Source organism: Idiotropiscis lumnitzeri, chromosome 8 (genome assembly GCF_059441095.1).
Source record: "Idiotropiscis lumnitzeri isolate Australia: NSW breed Sydney's pygmy pipehorse chromosome 8, RoL_Ilum_1.0, whole genome shotgun sequence".
Classification (NCBI taxonomy): Eukaryota; Metazoa; Chordata; class Actinopteri; order Syngnathiformes; family Syngnathidae; genus Idiotropiscis; species Idiotropiscis lumnitzeri.
The window spans coordinates 5,992,397-6,010,837 of NC_142398.1; the positions used below are offsets into that span (position 1 = coordinate 5,992,397).

General features: G+C 39.9%; 2 protein-coding genes and 1 pseudogene across 3 annotated transcripts in view; 1 reads left to right on the forward strand and 2 right to left on the reverse strand.

Annotated features, from left to right (window-relative positions):
- Nucleotides 1–16,428, reverse strand: part of trim2a (tripartite motif containing 2a) — a 28,548-nt gene extending 12,120 nt beyond the window's left edge. The window contains exons 1-5 of the mRNA XM_088301950.1: nucleotides 16,243–16,428; nucleotides 12,910–13,100; nucleotides 11,728–11,980; nucleotides 10,459–10,610; nucleotides 9,389–9,569 (exon numbers count right to left, since the gene is read on the reverse strand). Coding sequence (XP_088158076.1) covers nucleotides 9,389–9,569; nucleotides 10,459–10,610; nucleotides 11,728–11,980; nucleotides 12,910–13,043 — 720 coding nt within the window. The 5' untranslated portion in view covers nucleotides 13,044–13,100; nucleotides 16,243–16,428. The remainder of the gene's footprint in view (nucleotides 1–9,388; nucleotides 9,570–10,458; nucleotides 10,611–11,727; nucleotides 11,981–12,909; nucleotides 13,101–16,242) is intronic.
- Nucleotides 849–4,589, forward strand: LOC148331853 (uncharacterized). The gene is made up of 4 exons (XM_088301951.1): nucleotides 849–969; nucleotides 1,064–1,131; nucleotides 2,321–2,635; nucleotides 2,900–4,589. The coding sequence occupies exons 3-4, from the start codon at nucleotides 2,333–2,335 to the stop codon at nucleotides 3,956–3,958; spliced, it is 1,362 nt and encodes a 453-aa protein (XP_088158077.1). The 5' UTR covers nucleotides 849–969; nucleotides 1,064–1,131; nucleotides 2,321–2,332; the 3' UTR covers nucleotides 3,959–4,589.
- On the reverse strand, nucleotides 4,595–7,221 carry LOC148331854 (uncharacterized; annotated as a pseudogene). The gene is made up of 2 exons (XR_015844596.1): nucleotides 6,121–7,221; nucleotides 4,595–5,282 (listed from the first exon to the last, which is right to left on the reverse strand). The product of XR_015844596.1 is annotated as an uncharacterized LOC148331854 (transcript).
- Nucleotides 16,429–18,441: the final 2,013 nt, after the last annotated feature.

The following is an 18,441-nucleotide window of genomic DNA, read 5'->3' on the forward strand; positions in this document are numbered from 1 at the left end:
TTTGCGGTTGTACACTGTACACTTTTCCAATGTACTGTATTTTGTAGTTGAATTTATGCTGTACATTCATTGATGTCGTCAGTGCTTTTTGAGGATGTGTTAAATTTATTTGAAGCCTGCAACGGCATCTGCTAAAACGGGGGCAAAGGTCGAGTTGCTATTGGTCAAGATACAGTATGTAATCACACATTACACAGTAATTTGGTCCACTTCTCTCTTCACTAATATTTGGAAAAAAATGCTTTCATCCATGGGGTACGGGTGACAATTTGCTCATTTGCTAATGTCTTTCTGTCTTTACTAATGATGATGCAGAGACGATCCTTGAGAAAACAGCGTGGGAGACATCAGCCTATGAGGACTACAATTGATAATCAGGCGGATCACCAAGAGAGCTCCTCTGATTTGGGTTCAGCACCCAGTTGCTCAATACAGGTAAACCATGAAATAGTCGATACCGTAAAATGCAGGGTGTGAAATTCTTGCCAAGATGCTTGAACAATACTTTTTAAAACTCAAGCAACAATTGATCACATTAGTTAACTGTAGTGGCATTTAAGTAAAATCTACATTTAAAGGTCTCAAAGATATGGCGCGCCAAAGGTGACATAAAAGAAAAAAAATACTCTTGTGTTCCCATGGAATAAACTTTACATGCAAGGTTTCCGTTCAAGTTTTGTTTAACTGCCAAAATATTATTTGTCATTTAATTTATTATAATTTTATTATTCATCAAACAATTTGCAAGTTGACCTTATTGATAACTTGTGCATAGTTGTCATGCAAGTTTTCTTTTCCTATTTGTGAATCGTTTGTACATGGAACAATAAGAAAGTAATTATATTGTTTGTTGCTCCGGGGACGTATTTGAGAGTTGCACTGTTCATACTCATGCGCTCTTTGCGTGGCAAGGCAAGTGCGGTCGGACATTATTGACAAGCTGAGTCTGTTTGTCGGCTGAATAGGAAGGTAAACTTTCCCCTGTAAGATTACAGGTTAATATTCTGCTAATTTTGTGTCTATAGTTGTGGCAATAGTTAATATGTTCCGTTCTAATTGTCAGTTTCTGAAGTGACTTTTCTGCCAACATTTGAAGCTCATTCCCCTCAGGATTATTGTGCAGTCATCGAGGTATGTTTTGCTGTTAACAAATATGTTCACACTTGATGGTGTTGCTGTGCTTTTCTTTTCATTATCTTTGTAAATATTGTATATCGCAGTTGTATATTTATATTTTTGTATGTTTTATAGTTTGACGGTGACAAATTAATAAATGTATGCTGTGTAAGAAGATTCGTACGGAAGAGGATTAGGGCCATGAATGAGAAAAAAAAGATTGGAAGGATTCTGACTTTATTCAAAGAATTCTGACATTAATCTCAGAATTCTGACTTTAATCTCAGAATTCTGACTTTATTCTCAGAATTCTCACTTTAATCTCAGAATTCTGACTTTATTCTCCAAATAAAGTCAGAATTAAAAAGTCAGAATTCTGAGAATAAAGTGAGAATTCTGAGATTAAAGTCAGAATTCTGATATTAAAGTGAGAATTCTGAGAATAAAGTGAGAATTCTGAGATTAATGTCAGAATTCTGAGAATAAAGTGAGAATTCTGAGATTAAAGTCAGAATTCTGAGAATAAAGTCAGAATCCTTCCAATCTTTTTTTTTTCTCATTCATGGCCCTAATCCTCTTCCGAAGATTCGAGACTGTGATGATAATCTGACGGGAGTGAAATTTTGCAAGAGGACAACCCCCACTTGCTCCTCCCCTTTACATGTCACCTTAAACGCAGCTGTGTCAAACTCATTTTTTGTGGATGGGCCTGATCATACCTATGGTTTCCCTCAGAGGGCCGTTATGACGTTACCGCGTACCGAAACAAACTGATGGGTTAGCGAGTTTTGAAATCAGAAGCCAGGAAATAATTGTTAGTTCAACAATTTATTTTAAAGGGGGAGTATTGCTAACAAATGAACGACAATATCTCTGATCTCAATGTTAAAAGTGAAATAAATGTGTTAGAAACAGGAAGTTGACACACATGATTTCCCCTTTGCGGGCCACATAAAAGCAGGCCGCGGGCCAGATCTGGCCCCCGGGCCTTGAGTTTGACACCTGTGCCTTAAAGGATCAGGATGTAGTGCTGTGTCATGATGTATCCTCAATGCCACATGTTTGATATGCTTTTAGCTTTGTTAGGATGAGACAATGAAAGCATGAAAGTAAATATGATAGCTTTGTCAGATAGTCCATGAAAAAATACTAGACAATAATTATGTGTTTATTCAATTTGTCTTTTTCATGTCATCATGAACAGAGAGAAGAAGCAATGAATCAGTCAAGAGCTGCATCTTTTGAGATGAGTGACGCAGAAGTTCTGCATCCTCCATATGATGATGATGCTCTTGGACAATTAGCGGACAGGCAGGAATCTGATGGGGACCCTTTTATCCCTGTGTCAGATAAAGATGCTGACCAGGGGTTGGGTGGTGGTTTGGATTCACCTCTTGCCCAAGCCATTGAAACATCTCTTGAGGATGCGGAAGTAAACTTGGGACCTGTTACTGGTGATGATGATGACGACCAAGACTCCACTATCCCCGGGAATCCTCATGAGTTAAACAGTATGCAGGTATAGTTGGTGCGGAACCACATCTGACAGTGCTAAAAATAATGGGAAAAAGGTTTACCTATTCATTTTTGTTGTAAACATTTAATGTGTTTGTCTTTATATTTGTATTTATCTGTATTTACAAAGATGGGAATCTTTTAAATCCTTGTGTTTTCTCATCAAACGCAGACGTTTTTAGATATAGTAGATTGTCAGAGTTGTGATTAATAAATATTTTCTTTCCTATTTAATCAGTAATCACTGTTCCTTTTAACTGTCTTGCAGTACTCAACACCAAATTATGGACCTGGATCTTCCGACAGCTTTGAAGCATCACCAGATCTCACAAAAAAACAGGTCCTGGTGAAATTAAGGCGTGTTAACATAGTTGATGACGTCCTTAATGTCTTCATGGAACCAAATATACTGAATGCTAGCTTAAAAATGGAGTTCAGAAATGAAAACGCTTTGGACAGCGACGATGTGTCAAGAGAGGCATATTCTGCATTCTGGGAGCATTTCCTGGAACACTGTGAGGGGGAAGATGAGCGAGTACCCATACTAAGGCCTGACTATTCTGCAAAGAAATGGCAAGCTCTTGGAAGAGTGTGGCTGAAAGGTTACCAGGACCACAAAATCTTACCAATCAGACTATCACCAGCTTTTGTTCTTGCCTGCTGCCAGGGACTTGGTGCAGTGAATGAAGAACTCTTGATGATGTCATTTGCCAAATTTCTTTCAGGGAATGAGCGATCATCTCTAGAAAAAGCATTCCAAGGCAATATGGATGAAACCGTTACAGAAGACTTACTAGACATCTTCTCACGAATGGGCTCTCGCTGCGTGCCTTCTCCCGACAACTTACGGAGTGCCACTCTCAGAATTGCACACAAAGCGCTTCTTCAAGAGCCAAAATTTATTATTGATTGTTTCCATTCCAGTATTCACAACACTGTGCCACCACTCATAACAAAAGACAACATAATGGAGCTTTATGAGTCTAAGAAGCCAACAAACAAGAAAGTGGCCCAGATGATAAAGCCATCAACTGAAATCCTGAAACGACAAGAGCAGACATCTCTTAACCACCTCCTAAGGTATGTGAAAAGCATCGACCAAAGAAAACTGGAGAAATTTTTACGTTTCTGCACAGGATCAACTGTGCTGCGCAAGGACAACATCAAAGTGACTTTTAATCGACTGCGTGGTTTAAGTCAAAGGCCTGTGGCACACATATGTGGATCAGTTCTCGAATTGCCTTGCACCTACAGCTCGTACCCACAGTTACGTCAAGAGTTTGACAATGTGCTGTCTGGTGATTGCTTTTCAATGGATATTTTGTAGCAAACGTAAGGGCTGCATATTGTATTAGAATGTTATGAAATTCCACAAAAAGAGTTTGTGTTCATTTGACTATCTTCCGAAAAAATGTCATTTGTTAATTCAGATTTCGTGCTGTAATATGCATCAGGACAATGACTGATAATTTGCTCAGGTCCAAAAGACATTTTTTCTTTTCTAAAAGGTGATGTTCACTTTTTTTCAAGAACTGTTTGCACGTTTAATACTTTTTGTCATTGCTGATTTAATGCAATTTATTGTTTTGTTCAACAAAAATAATCTGTTTAAATGCAGTTAGTAGCCACATTTTTCAAATGGCATCAGTGGCTGTACTTGTTAGGGCCTTATAGTGTTAGCCAAATAGCATAATTGCCAGTCATTTTTAAATGTTTTGGGAATGGAAAGAAAAAAAAGGTTTTTTTTTTCCAATTCACCCATTGTATTTTATCATGACTTGGATGACTTAGAAACTACACGAACATAAAGCCAAAACACAGTTTAAATCACAGTATTTTTTTTTTCTTTTTGATGTAGCAGAAAGTAAAAAAATGTCTTGGGCAGTTATACTATTAGGTTAATGAAATGTTAAAATTCCCAACAAAAGTATGCGTGAATAAATACATTTCTCCTTTCATATACTGGTTTGTTATGCTTTGTTGGCAGTTTTGTTTATTTTCTGGTCATGACAGATGTAAAGGTAAAGCAAAAACATAGACAATGCCATTCCTACTATATACAGTACTACAAATTGGAAATGTTCTTTGAAACAAATGGCACATACATTCTGTGATATACACATTACACAACATATCTGTCATATATACAACTCCTCTGTGAGTATTGTGGTATAAGTTATAGTTTAGTAGGTGTGCTCATGGAAATGATCAGACCCAAGTTCCAAACTAAGCTTATACAAATTTCATCTGAAAAATTAAATACAATTGCAGTAAGTATTCCATGGTGTATTGTGTCTGATCAGTTTATAAGGCTCTGAATGCCATCTCAAATTAGAGAGCGGACGTAATCTCACGCCTCAAATGTAGGTACAGATCCAATGCTTGATAGGCATCAGCTGGAAGCTGAATCTGTGACTCCACCATTATAATGTTGCAGATGTTGTAAATGTCTATGTCACAGCTGGGCGAAATCTGCAGGCGCTCCAACACAACTGTACATCAGCTCTGTCCACTGAACAAATGCAGTCAGAACTTGAGTAGAGTTCTGGGAACATGTACATGATTTGGGGCCGACCACTGGGTACCCTTTCGTTCTTCGATGGTCTGATGACGTGTGCATGCCACACACGGATGGTCTCATCCAATTCGTCCTGGGAAAAAAACAGTAAGCTACATTAGACAAAGAGCAACCAAATATTTATATGGTTGTGGGTCCTAATCTTGGTTCATTAGATGTCTTGAAATAAAAATCAATTTTGACGTTTTTGAAGATGATGCAAAAAATTACATGAAATAAAGTATAGAAGAGCAGGGAATTGAAATATGTGACCTTTGGCATGGCAGTGCCGTGAACAGCTCCGGACCTGATGTGAAATAGGACAGGTAATGGGCTGCAAAAATACTGCACACTAGAAGCTACTGTCACCCTCTAAGAGGTCGAGTTGACTGAGTTGATTGTGCTTGCATCTGATATTTGCGATTGATACCGAAAAACACTTTGAATGGCACATGCAATGCTGAAACACAAGATGTGGTCACTTAGGCAGGGCTATGCAAAAAAAAAAAAAAAAAAGTTGTTCCACTTATCATCCATTATCCCAACCTCTTATAGCCTGACTTTTTTTTATCGTTATAATTGATGCTTAATTGTACTTCAGCGGGCATCTGATGTCAATTCAAAATCAATATGACATCAATCGAATGATTTAGACGTCATATCGATGGTTAATTGTCATCAGATACCCACTCGGATATGACAGCGGTCTTAAAATTATATATCAATATTGATCGAGGGTGCAGTGTATTTCCGATACACGCTTGGAAGACAAGTGCTGTGCGCATAGGCTTGCATTGCTTATTTCTTCACAAGAATTATTGTAATGTAATTGATAGCATTGACAATTAGTGTTTTATCATTGGAAAATATTAAAAAGCAATTTGATACACAATTTAAGATGACAATAGAACATTTATAGACATATGGCTTACCTGAACGATGCCCATGAAGCAGAACTGAATGAGATTTCGGTCCAAATATGTCCCGTCGAACAAAGCACGGTCCTTCAGGTCAGTAAAGATAGCGATGTAGAATTCAATTGATTCCCTTCTGAGGAAGCCCCACCAACTCTCAATGCGCTGGTTAGTTGTGCTGGCGCCTTCGATGTAACTTTCAAAGCCGGATCCGTTGTTAATGTTGCGAGAGAGAAACGGCTGAAAGTCTCGGACTTTAACATTCTCTGTGCCCCGGTCACCTCTGGCAATCCTCGGACAATCACCTAATCTTTGGACTGCCTCCATGTAGTAGCCTCCAACGATTTTTGGGTCACTGCTGGTGGTGAACGCATTCATCCATATGATTTTTTGGGAAAACCCATCTATGCAGCCGTTGATACAGATACCAAATGGTTTCAGTTTGTCATATGAGTCGAAATGCCAAATGTAATTTGGTCCTTTTGCAAAATAGCTTCGGCGATGGAGACGCCGCCTCCTCCTGAGTTCTACACCTCTTGTGTCAAGTTCTTTTAAAATTAGGTGCACCTGTTCTTTCTTGACGTGTAGCCCATTCTCCTTGCATTTAGCATACATCCATCTGTAACCACAGAGCTGCCCCGATGTCTGTAAATGTTCTTGAATAAAATTAACCACACGATCCAAAGTGGTATATTCCTTTCGGCGAAGCAGATTGCAAGATTTCAAAATTCGTTTTAAATGTCTCTCAGACACAACATAATGGTGACGACTTGCCAGCAAAGCAGCAATGTCCTTGTAATAAAGTCAAAGATGAAAATATAACTTAAGTAAGTCCTGCACTGTCATTTTCACACTTACAACACAAACCAAAATGGAGCCACTGGGTCTCCATACACGCCTACTGCTTTCTCATCCCGACGAGAAACTTTCTCATACTAATGAGAAACTTTCTCGTCAGGACGAGAAGGTTTCTGGTTTGGACAAGTTAGTTTCTCGTCAGGACGAGAACGTTTCTGGTTTGGACGAGTAAGTCTCTCGTCAGGACGAGAAACCTTTTTTTTTTTCCTATGTCACTTTAGGGGCTCTGTAACATACGGAGCCCCTTAGGGGACATGGAAGAGAAAAAACAATAATTTGCGTTCCCTCGCAAAATCTTTGCGTTCCCTTGCAAAGATTGCGTTCCCTTGCAAAGTTTGCGTTCCCTCGCAAAGTTTGCGTTCCCTCGCAAACTTTGCGAGGGAACGCAAAGTTGTTGTTTTTTTCGAGTGAATGTTTATTTATTTATTTTTTTAATGCGCGTTTATGTACTTCCGGGTCAGGTTGACTACCCTTGCCTCGAATGCGCTGCTGTTCAAGAGACGGCACTAATCATGGAGGAGGGCTTGGAACTGTCTTTCACTTATTTGAAAACCGTGCTTAATATCCAGAACTGATTTTCCTTTCTTTGTATTTCAAGACAATTTCAAAGTAAAATTCAATTAAACTCGCCCACGGGTGAACACACTCCATCTTTGCTGCGTTTGTTTAAACGGAAGATGACCCGGAAGTACATAAACGCGCATTAAAAAAAATAAACATTCACTCGAAAAAAAACAAAAAAACTTTGCATTCCCTCGCAAACTTTGCGAGGGAATGCAATCTTTGCAAGGGAACACAAAGATTTTGCGAGGGAACGCAAAGTTTTTTTTTTCTCTTCCGTGTCCCCTAAGGGGCTCCGTAGTAACATGGTCCAAAAGCTGAGGAAAAAAAGGGTCGTGAAATAGGTGTTTTCTTAGACACTGAAGAGTTAACAAATCTAAATCATATCCCCCCCCCCAAACACTCAAAACAAGTAATTGTGTACAATTCAGTAAATATCAAAAAGAAAATTTCGTCTCCAATAACCTAGTGTATGTTTTAAGACAACCAGGAGGGGGCAGCATTATTCAAGTGAATTAATTACGTCAGCAAGCCGGTTGGGACGTAAACAAACAAAACTACCACCACTCTTTTTGAGGCCAGACCGGATGTTTCATTCTTTTGAAAACACCAATACGCAGTCTGCACGTGCGTATCAAAGACCGTAAAAAGGACCATAAAATCACAAACTATAGACGCCGTCTTGTTGTTTTTGAAAACAACAAAGTAAACTCACGTGAATCAGCCTGTCACACTTGTCTTCTGCTTCACCGCCCGAGGCCATTGTGCATTTATCTCAGGCTCCAAAAATCCATTAGTGTTGCACGGTTTTTTGACCCCGAAAGACACCCTGGGACCCCTTCAAGGACTTGGATGCAGTGTGACACACCCTGCGAGTGCACCCTGTACACTGGCTCCATCTATCTACAAGCAGACAGAACGCAAAGGCAAGCTCGCTCCACCCAACGAACCTGGCGTACATCCACCCTCCTCCCTCAATTGTGAGTCATCAACATGTGATCAAGCTCCAGGGGACAGCCAGCCAAGCAGATGATTGGTTTTTGGAAGATAAATGGGTGAGCAAACCCAGCACCAGAACTCTGCAGACCTCTTCATGAAAGATTAGCATTAGCAGTCCAGTGGATTTTGGGATGTTTCCTGGGTTGCTTAAAACTTGGAAGGTGCTTTGAAGTTTACAATTTATACACACGCGCACACACACGCACACGCCCCCACGCACACGCGCACGCACACACACACGCACACGCCCTCACACACACACAAAAATAATAGTTGAAAAATCTGATTAATCACAATGAATCATGGAATTTTTTTGTGATTAATTAGTTAAAAAAACTAATCAGCACTATATGTATATATATATATATATACATATATATATATAAGCATCAAACACACTATACATAGTGTGTTTGATGCTTTTAAAAACACGTCAGATTAGTTCACTCGAATTAGGTTTTTATGTTTCCGAAAACATGCACGTTAATTGAAAACTAAATGTCCAGTTGATTTACTCTAAATTGTCATTGGTGTTTACAAAAACATGTCAGATTCATTGACAAATCAAAACTGTCTTATGTACATATAGGCAAACATTTTTGTTGGGTTCACATTAGGCTAATTCAAGACTCTAAATTGTCTTTGATGTTTACAAAAACAAACAGTGAGCCCACTTTAGTTATAAATTTGTCTGATGTTTACAAAAACACGCATATCAGGTTAATTGAGGACTTAAGTGTCACTAATGTTTGCGAAACAGGTTTGGTTCATTTAAAGAATAAAGTTGAAGACAAAACCGTTTTTGACGTTTATGAAATCATGAACGTTAAGGTATATTGAAGACTAAATAGTCCTTAATGCTTCTCACCTTCTGCTTGAGGCCAAAGTTGACCTCCAGCTCCATGAGCAGGACGCTTTTGCGTACGTTGAGCGTCTTCTGAAGCTCGTCGAAGGCAGCGTGGATGTCTTCCTCGATGGCACTCTTGCGACCCGTCAGTCGCTGCAGGATCTCTGACAGTGTCAGCAGGGCTCCGTCAATCTCCGGCAACCTGGAGAAAAAAACCTTTTTTTTTTAGAGGACAGAAACTGCGAGTGCAGTGATTCCCATAGCTGCCTTGGGATTAGCTGCTTTGACACTGCATACCCGGTAAATTGGACGGGACAGCCGATGCGGCTCTCCTCGTTGAGATGATTAAATGCAGAGCAGTGTGGGCAATATGACACAAGAGCCAAACTCTGTTTACAGTACAGTTCCACACAACATTAGTCACATGGATATCAAGCTGCTTGACGAACGTCTCACAGCCTTCACCATTAACATGTTTGTCTAGAATTGACTTTCTAATCTACTGAGGTAATTATCCTTTGCTTCCTCTAGTCCATGTTTAGTGTGGTGCGCACCATGCCACCAACTAGCACAGTGACAACTGCCAACCCTTTAAAGGGGCCGACTGAGTACAAATTTGAAGATACCTGGGATGCTGATTAGTAGGGATGTAACAATTCACTCAAGCCACGATTCGATTAGATTTTCGATTTTCAGTTCCCGATTTAGATTCGATTGGATATTGTATTTATTTATTGCCCGAAGATAGCTGGGATAAGGCTCCAGCACCCCCCGCGACCCTAGTGAGGAGAAGCAGTACTGGATGGATGGATGGAAGTCTCAAAGGGCTTAACATAGTCAACATCACTTTATCTTAATCCGGCAAAATCTCAAAACCCCATTTGGGAAAAAGTCAGGGACCTTTCATTAACTGAGGGGTACCAACATTTTTTTTTCCACGGCTATGTTTATGTTGTTGGACAGCCTTTTTGAAAATCAAGACAAAACCCCATTTAACGTATAGCTACATATATTTATGTTACAAAACACATTTGAAAGATGTGAACCCTTTTCAACATCCCAGAATTCTTTTGACAAAATCCCAGGCGTACCTCCTCTTGACGGAATCCATCTGCACCTGCAATGAGGCTTTGTGTTGCTCCACGACGTCTTTAAGCGGCACGGTGGGGTGTTCTCCGTGTTCGCCACTCGTGCACTCTTGACACATGGCTGTCTCGCACGGTGGACAGTAGAACTCCATCACCTGCGTGTCAAGGAAATCACATCTCATCATGTTGGAGAATCCATGTGGCAATCATAAGTTTTCTATTTTTGATTGGCAGTCATAAAAATTAACAGTGACTTTTTTTAGGCCAACAAATTTAAGCAAAACGATTTCAATTTCTGGTTGAGATCTAATAATAATAATAATAATAATAATTTGCCCTTTATTAGTCCCACAATGGGGAAATTCGAGATTCGAACCCAGGCCTCCTGGGGAGATTGGGTCCTGAACGCGGCGCCTTAGACCACTCGGCCATCCTGGCAGGAAAGGAAGGCCGGAGCCGGAATCGAATCCACGACCTCTGCACTGTGAGGCCATTGTGCTAACCAGTCGGTCACCGTGCCACCACAAAGCGCTCTATTTAATTTGAATGTTTATGTGGGTTTATGTGACCCAGGAGTGTTTCAAAGAAAAGAAAAATCCATCCTGCTGACTTGTGCCTCCTTGGACCCCCTTTGTGGAGGTGGCGGGGACTAAGCGCAGCTTCAGGGAGGATCGAGCATTTTCCGTTGCCGGTCCCTGTCTTTGGAATGACCTCCTGCTAAATGTTAGGCAAGCCCCCTGGCTTTAATTCTTTGACTTTTGACTCAGCATGAGACATGTTTTTTGGTTTTACTGTTTTTGTGCTTTTTAGTGTCTTCATTATTAATTTATTCTGTCCTTTGTTTTTCAATTACTTACTTTTGCTTCATGTACAACACTTTGCATACATAGTGTGGTAATAAGCAGTCAAGGTAACAAACAATCGTGGCTCTGCTTCAGAAAACAGGTGAGCCGTGATTGGTTGTTACGTGAGCCCGGAGCAACTTTGAAGCCATTTTCAGCCAACAACAAGTGACAAAATGGCAGCCACCTGAGATGGCTAAAAAGGGGTAGATTTTGCTTAGATGTTGCTTAACTAATATTCCACAAACACAATAGTAACCAGAATGCCGTATTCAAACTAGTGGGACTGCCTGGAACTTATTATTGTAAAAACAATTTTTGTGTTGACTGCCCCTTTACTGTTCTTCTCCGTAACTACGCAATGAGGTCATCACAAACCACTAACGTCATTGAGCAACTTTTGGCACCCCTGCCTTAGCATTGCGCTTACGTTGCCTCCATGGTTGGGGCAGGAGAGCAGCTGCCCCGCCGCCACCGTGGCCATGTCGTTGAGGACCGCCGCCGCCTCCTGGCTATCGCCCGCTCGCCGGTGGGCCGGCGAGCGCTGCAGGACGTCCATCAGGTTGGTAATGAAGAAGTTGTTTTGCAGTGCCGCCACACCCTTCTCGGGTAGGATGGACGTCTGGCGGCACACGGGGCACGACAGTGTCAGGCTTTGGGCCGGGATATAGTTTTGCAGGCACCTGGGGGATGACAAGATTGGGAATTTTAGTAAAAATCTCAGGATTTTGGAAAAACAAACAAGTCCTCAATCATTTTTTTTTTAAACCGACCAATCGTGTGTACCAATGTAGCCGCTTTGAAATAAAAGCTGTATTTGAGTTGAGAAGCGACCAGAATCACACAGGGTTTCTTTTGTCTCCCAAACAAAAGGTCGGCGCAGAGACAGTGGTGCCAACTGCACTGCCTGTCATGTCATCATCACTCAGCTAGTAAACGCTCGCATTATGTGCTGCTCAACTTTTTCTTGCATTTTATTCAATATTTATGTTTAGTCCGACGAATTGTTCGTCTTTGATTTTATTTAATTGTATTTTTTTTTGTATGTAATTGTATTTCATTTTAATATTTGACATTTTCTGTATCAGTCTTATTTCTTATTATATCTCATTTTACACTGCTGAGCACGAATTATGTCATTTTTCCTCTTGCACTGGATAGAAAAAGTCTACACACCCCTGTTCAAATGCCAGGTGTTTGTGGTACCAAAAAAAATGTCTCTGTTTATTTTTGCTTTTAGGTCACATTGGTCTCATTTTGCTTTAAAGAGTTCTAAAACTATTACTATTGATGCAACCCATGCTAATCAAACAAAGCATGTGAATGTCCTTCTCCATTATGCAATATTGTTAAAATTGTGAATGTGACGTGAAGGCCAAAGCTGTTTGGTTGTTTTAAGCAAAAAATAAATGTCTTTATTTCCTCAAAGGGGTTCCTAAACCACAATGCTCATTGCTAACATGCTAACATGCACGTTGGCGTGTCAATGTAATTTTCCATTATAAGTTAGCATTGAGCTAGTAGGGGCATTGTTGAGGGCAAAGCTGTGCAAATGTTGTAAATACACGTGTAATTGTTTTACACGCGTAATAGTCAAAGCAAAACAACTCACCTTTCACAGAAAGTGTGCAGGCAGGGCAGCACTTTAGGGTTGTGGTATCGCTCCAGACATATGCTGCAGATCAAGAACTGCTTGTCGATCTGGCGCACCACTGGGCTGGGAATGCTGCCGGCGTCAGTGGCCATCCTGAACGCGGCACTCGGTCCAGGCCGCCCTGGCTCTGCCTCTTATTTGCCTGAGCCCTGCCAGACAGACCAACTCCATTAATGATGACCTCCTACAAGGTGTGAGTGGATTATTTTGGGGAGGTGAGCCCTCCGTCATTATCCTTTTACGGACAGGAGTCGGACAAAAGCATCAATCAACCGATGCAGTTTCACTCACTGATGAGATTAATAAGATTAAACACTCACATACAGGAATGTTGATGCCAGATGACTCATTGCCAAGTTAATGTTGTGTTACAAAACAGTCATTTGGAAACTTTTGAAGCCGCGCACCTCCTTGAACAAACTGATGAAGTTGGTGCACCACTATCCCTCACGTTCCCCAACCCATCATTCCAAAAAAAAAAAAAAAAAAAAAAACCTTGTAGCTAATGGATGTTGATTCTACCTCAAAAACAGTGTTGTTTTCAGCAGCGCACCCCCATCCCCATTGACACACCAAGTCGGTGAGCATCTATCCCTGACACCCATGCACCTCCTTCAACACCCCAAAAGATTTGGTGCATTCCTAACCCTGCCCCCCACCCCAAAATCCAATACAATACATCATAGCATTTCACTAAATTTTGCAATCTGCACACCCCATTGAACACCCACCTCCTCTTTGCTCAAAAATAAAAAATTAGCATGTGTCTAGGTTGATTTTTCATTGTAAAAAAACGGTATTACCCAAACCTTTTCAGCAGCGCTCCCCCATTGAAACACATAGAACCCTTGCACACACCTAAAACCCAAACCAAACCGATTCATTCTGATTATATCTAAATTAAGTTTACGTTCTAGTAGCGTTTGCTAAAACTCAAACTTTTTGAAAATTCCAACAAAGTTGCTGTGCCCTATCACAGGGAAGCGCCAAAATATAAGTTGAAAGTAACTTTATTTAGTGTGCAGTGAGTATTCATTTTATGTTGTATAACAGCCTTTTCCAAACTTTTGAAGCGGAACACTCCCTTCAACACCCCAGTAGATTTGGAGCACCCCAATCCCCTACCAACAAACTCGCCAATAAGACCAGTAACAAACCTCATTTAGCGTTGAGCTGTGTTGCTTTTACGTCGTACAACAACCATTCCCAAATGCTCCGAGCCGCACACCCCCTTCAACGCTCCATCCGAGTTGGCGCACCCCCATCCTCCATCTTTGCGAGTTGCTCTTAAGAAGCACTCTCCACAGGGCTGATACATAATGAAAGAGAAAGCAAAAAGCGGGACATTCTGTGTTGGCTCCAAAAATAAACGCCTTACCCACAATGCACCAGTGTCAGCAAGCTTGACTGTCGGAGTGTCCTTTTATTCACAAAGTGACTTTTGTTATCAGGCAGTCCACGGAAAATGTGTCAGTGCCACAACGGGGTCAAAGAAAAGCCACAGGGGCTCAACTGCACTGGATGTTTTCCTTTATTTGATTTTTTTCCCTTATTTTTTCCTAAATGTACTTTCACCACAAAGTAATCGTGCAGTCTGGTTTGAATTAGCGCTAAAATGAGGTCATGCGATATGTTCACCGTCAAATGTCAGATTCTAACACCATGAGGACATTTCTGTTGCAGCACTATTACTCCAAAGAAAGCAGTGAAAAAGACTCGTGATACAGTGGGCCGCCACTATTCGCCAGGGATATGCACCGCGCTTGCAAAGAGCGAAAATAAAAAATACAATTGACGACCATCACATAAGCTGTGAAAAAACATTTCACATTGAAATTGGATTGCAATCGTAAATCACAAGCCACAAAATCTTCATTTTTTACATTTTATTGAATTAAATTCTGTTTTTATAAAGTGCAATATATAATCTTTGTTTTGGAGGCGGGGCTGGAACAGATTAATGACATTTCCATTCATTTCAATAGGCAAAGATTGCTTTGACATACTGTGATATTTTGCTGTGATTATTTTTACACGAGCTGTTACTGCGGAGCAACAGCAAAGTATTGTTTCCCTAATTAAATTGCCTGCCACGGCTAACTTTGCACCGTCTTTGGCCGACTGTACCATCACTCACTAGGCCAGGCCGTGACTTTTAAAGCCACCTAAATACAAAGTCACAAATACGACAGTGGAGAAGGGGAGGCTAGCAACCCCAAGTGGACAAAAATAAGACCTCCTCCATGCATATTTTGGATTGGTATTTTATATACAGAACGGATGTCAAAACTACCACCCGGGTCAAATTTTCAGTGCCCCGCAGCATGTACTAAAAATAACATTTGACACGGTCCGTGAGGCCACTTAAATTGGTAATGAATTGGTTTATGTACTTTAGAGTCTCTGTAGATATGTAAAGTTCCAAAGACACTCTTAGCAACGAAAATAATGGCACTATTTCGCTTCAAAACAATGTAATGTATAAAGATAATTACATTTTAGAAGAAAGAATGGTTTCTTCCACTTTCTGCTCTGTGTCAAGGTCCGATTTATGAACATTCATGATCCTCAAGTAAAATAATCATCATCTCCTAACAGTTTGTGGATTTGGTCACTGTTCAGTGCAAAGGTTGACATTGCCTAGTGGTTTACCACCGCATAATCTTGAACATTCTTCAATATTTGCTTTATCACCTTAAACAGAAAGCTGTTACGTAGCCGTTTTTCAAAATAACTATAAATTGATTTGATTTCCATGTGCTTATTAAAGTCGAACAATTTCAAAACTGCCTTCCATTTTTCTATATGAAGCTCACAAATGAAAAAATTAGGACACACCTCATATATATACGTAACTAATTAAATGAATACAAGGTTGATATTCTGGAACAGAGCCTCCAGGTACTGCTGAATATGTATTTACTACTTTCAAAGAAAGAACATTTTCAAGCATCTGACACCTGAAAGCTGACTCCAACAAACTCTTCTGGAAACAACAAATGTAAATTTGGTACGTTACGTACCTTCTAAAAACTGACTGAAAAAGCCACGCTCCATGGGCCGAGCTTCACTTAGTAAATACGAACACAACTGCACAGTCGCCTCAGTGCGCACACACACACTAAACACACACACTGCTCTTATGTAATACCATCATGCGGCCATTCCGGCTTTCATGCTCGCAAACAATAAAAAAAAAAACTGAACCTGTGCAACAATGTGGATGGCAAAGGGGATTGAGCAGGTGTCAAAAAAAGGCATCTCCATCATCATCATCATCATGTGACTCACTTGTAAATGCTTGGGAATAGCCTCTTCCTCTTCCTCCCGTCACATCCCTCCGTGCTCAAGTAAACGTCGTCTCACTGCCTTTGAGCGTGTGCAGTACGGATGGATGGAGGGAAGGGAGGGGGGCGGTTGATGACGAATGAGGACCTCACAGATGGAATTATGGGCGCTCCCGACGGGGAGCCTTGGATGCTGACTCACCCCGCAAAGGGGGCGGGGGCAGATGTTTTATTTATTTGAAAATGAGATTGTATTAAGGTTTTTATTTGTTTGTAATTTAAACATTATTTAAAACATCCATTCATTACTTCTAAAGTTATTCATATATTTTATGGGGTTTTTTTTCCATTCGACATTGTCATTGCATTTATTTATTCATGTTTTTGTTTTTTGTGGTTTTTACTTCTGACCATTTTCGTATTATATTAACTTAGGTGATTTAATTTTGCCTTTAAAATGATGTTTTATCATTTTATTTATAGGTCATGTTTTCAGATGCATTTGTGTCAGGGATCTAGACTGAAAGGTTTTTGCACTGGTTGCACTGGTGTGCCCATTTTGTTTTTTTTGGAGCACCAGCACAAAAGTTAAGTGCACCCAAATATTCTACTGCATCATATTTAACACCTCAGTTTTGGAGTTTCTCTATTTTTTAAACTGACCTGGTTTCTGTCTTTTTAGGCAATATTGACTATTCAATGATTAGCTAAAATGAGGTCATCATAAAGTTATTTACTTGAATCGCAATTCCACAAGACTGCTAATTCACTCTAAATCTATTTCCACTCCATAGCTAATTTATTTCATTTACCATTAAATCAATTCAAAGGGGAACTTGAGTGAAAAATGTACCTTGCAATAATGTGTTGTATGTTCCCCCACTAGTCTGAACACCATATTTGGATTCATTTTGTGCTAGTGTTAGGAGAATTTCGTAGAATAAGCCCTCAGCTTTTATCTATTTCAGGGGGCGGCCATTTTGGCCAATTTTCTGGGTTTGGTAATGCTAGCGTGAGAGCACTTTGATGTCAGTTTCAGTCAACAGCAGAGGGCGTTCATGAAGATGGATGGACTCATCTTCTTAATTCTTATTCCACCAAAGCTATAAGAATTGTAGTGTTATTCCGACATGTGGTCACGTGTCAAAATTTACACTTCAATTCATCCAAGAGGCTGTTAACTTGGTGGGTGCTGCTGTTTGGGTTAGCAATGCACTTCTAGAGTATGGCCCACTAGTGTAATGCAAACCCAATTCCAATCTAATCTCAAGCGTCCACCGGGTGCAGAATGACGTGAGATTACAGCAGTGGGCCGGGGCCACTTCCTGGCTGTCGAATGCATCATGCATCCGTCAACATGCGTTTCAACCTTGCATTTCTGGCCACGCCAGATAAGACGACAAGCCGTCTGTGGCCACGTCTTCACATGTGTGTTGTTTTGTTGCAGCAAACAACCAACAAGTGATATAACACTATACTTTTTTCTTGCACGTGGCACAGGTAATGGTAATTTGACTGCTAATGTTGTTTGGCGTCATTTTGGAATCTGAACTCAAATCCAAAAACCTTCTCCAACTTTATCAGTCATGGCATTTTAACCAATGTTGATGTTTTGTTAAACATTTTTTGCGGTGTTTACTTATTTTATGTTAATATTTTTTTTCTTATTTTTTGGAGTGGGGGGCATTTTAACAGATTTACTGTAATTATGCAGATGATCACATCTTTTTTTTTAAATATCAAAAGTAGAAGTTTGTAAAAAAAAAAGGAGATAATTAATATTAAAAAACAATGCAAAAATCTTTTAATGTATTTACATTTCATATGTAGTCACTAACTATTTTTTAAATATTATGCCCCCTTTTTGTTTAATCGATAAATGTAGCCTTTTCTGATTAAAAAAATAGAATATATATTTTGATGCATGTGAACTTTTTGTCAGAGAAACGTTTTGTTTCATTTGGATTTTGTTTGGTTTTGCCAGTTTTGTGAAAAGGAAACGAACAAGAATAAAAACCTGAGCTGTAATGTTTTCTAATGTATTCTATTCAATTTATAAGTTTACATTTTTCTTTTTTGGCCAAAATTATTTTCCCCACTATTGATAAGACCTTTTTTTCCAAATTATATTTTTGGAGGGGCTTTTTTTTTCTTTAAAGTTAATTTTGAACAACGCAATAGCAAAAAGCAATAGCGATATAAG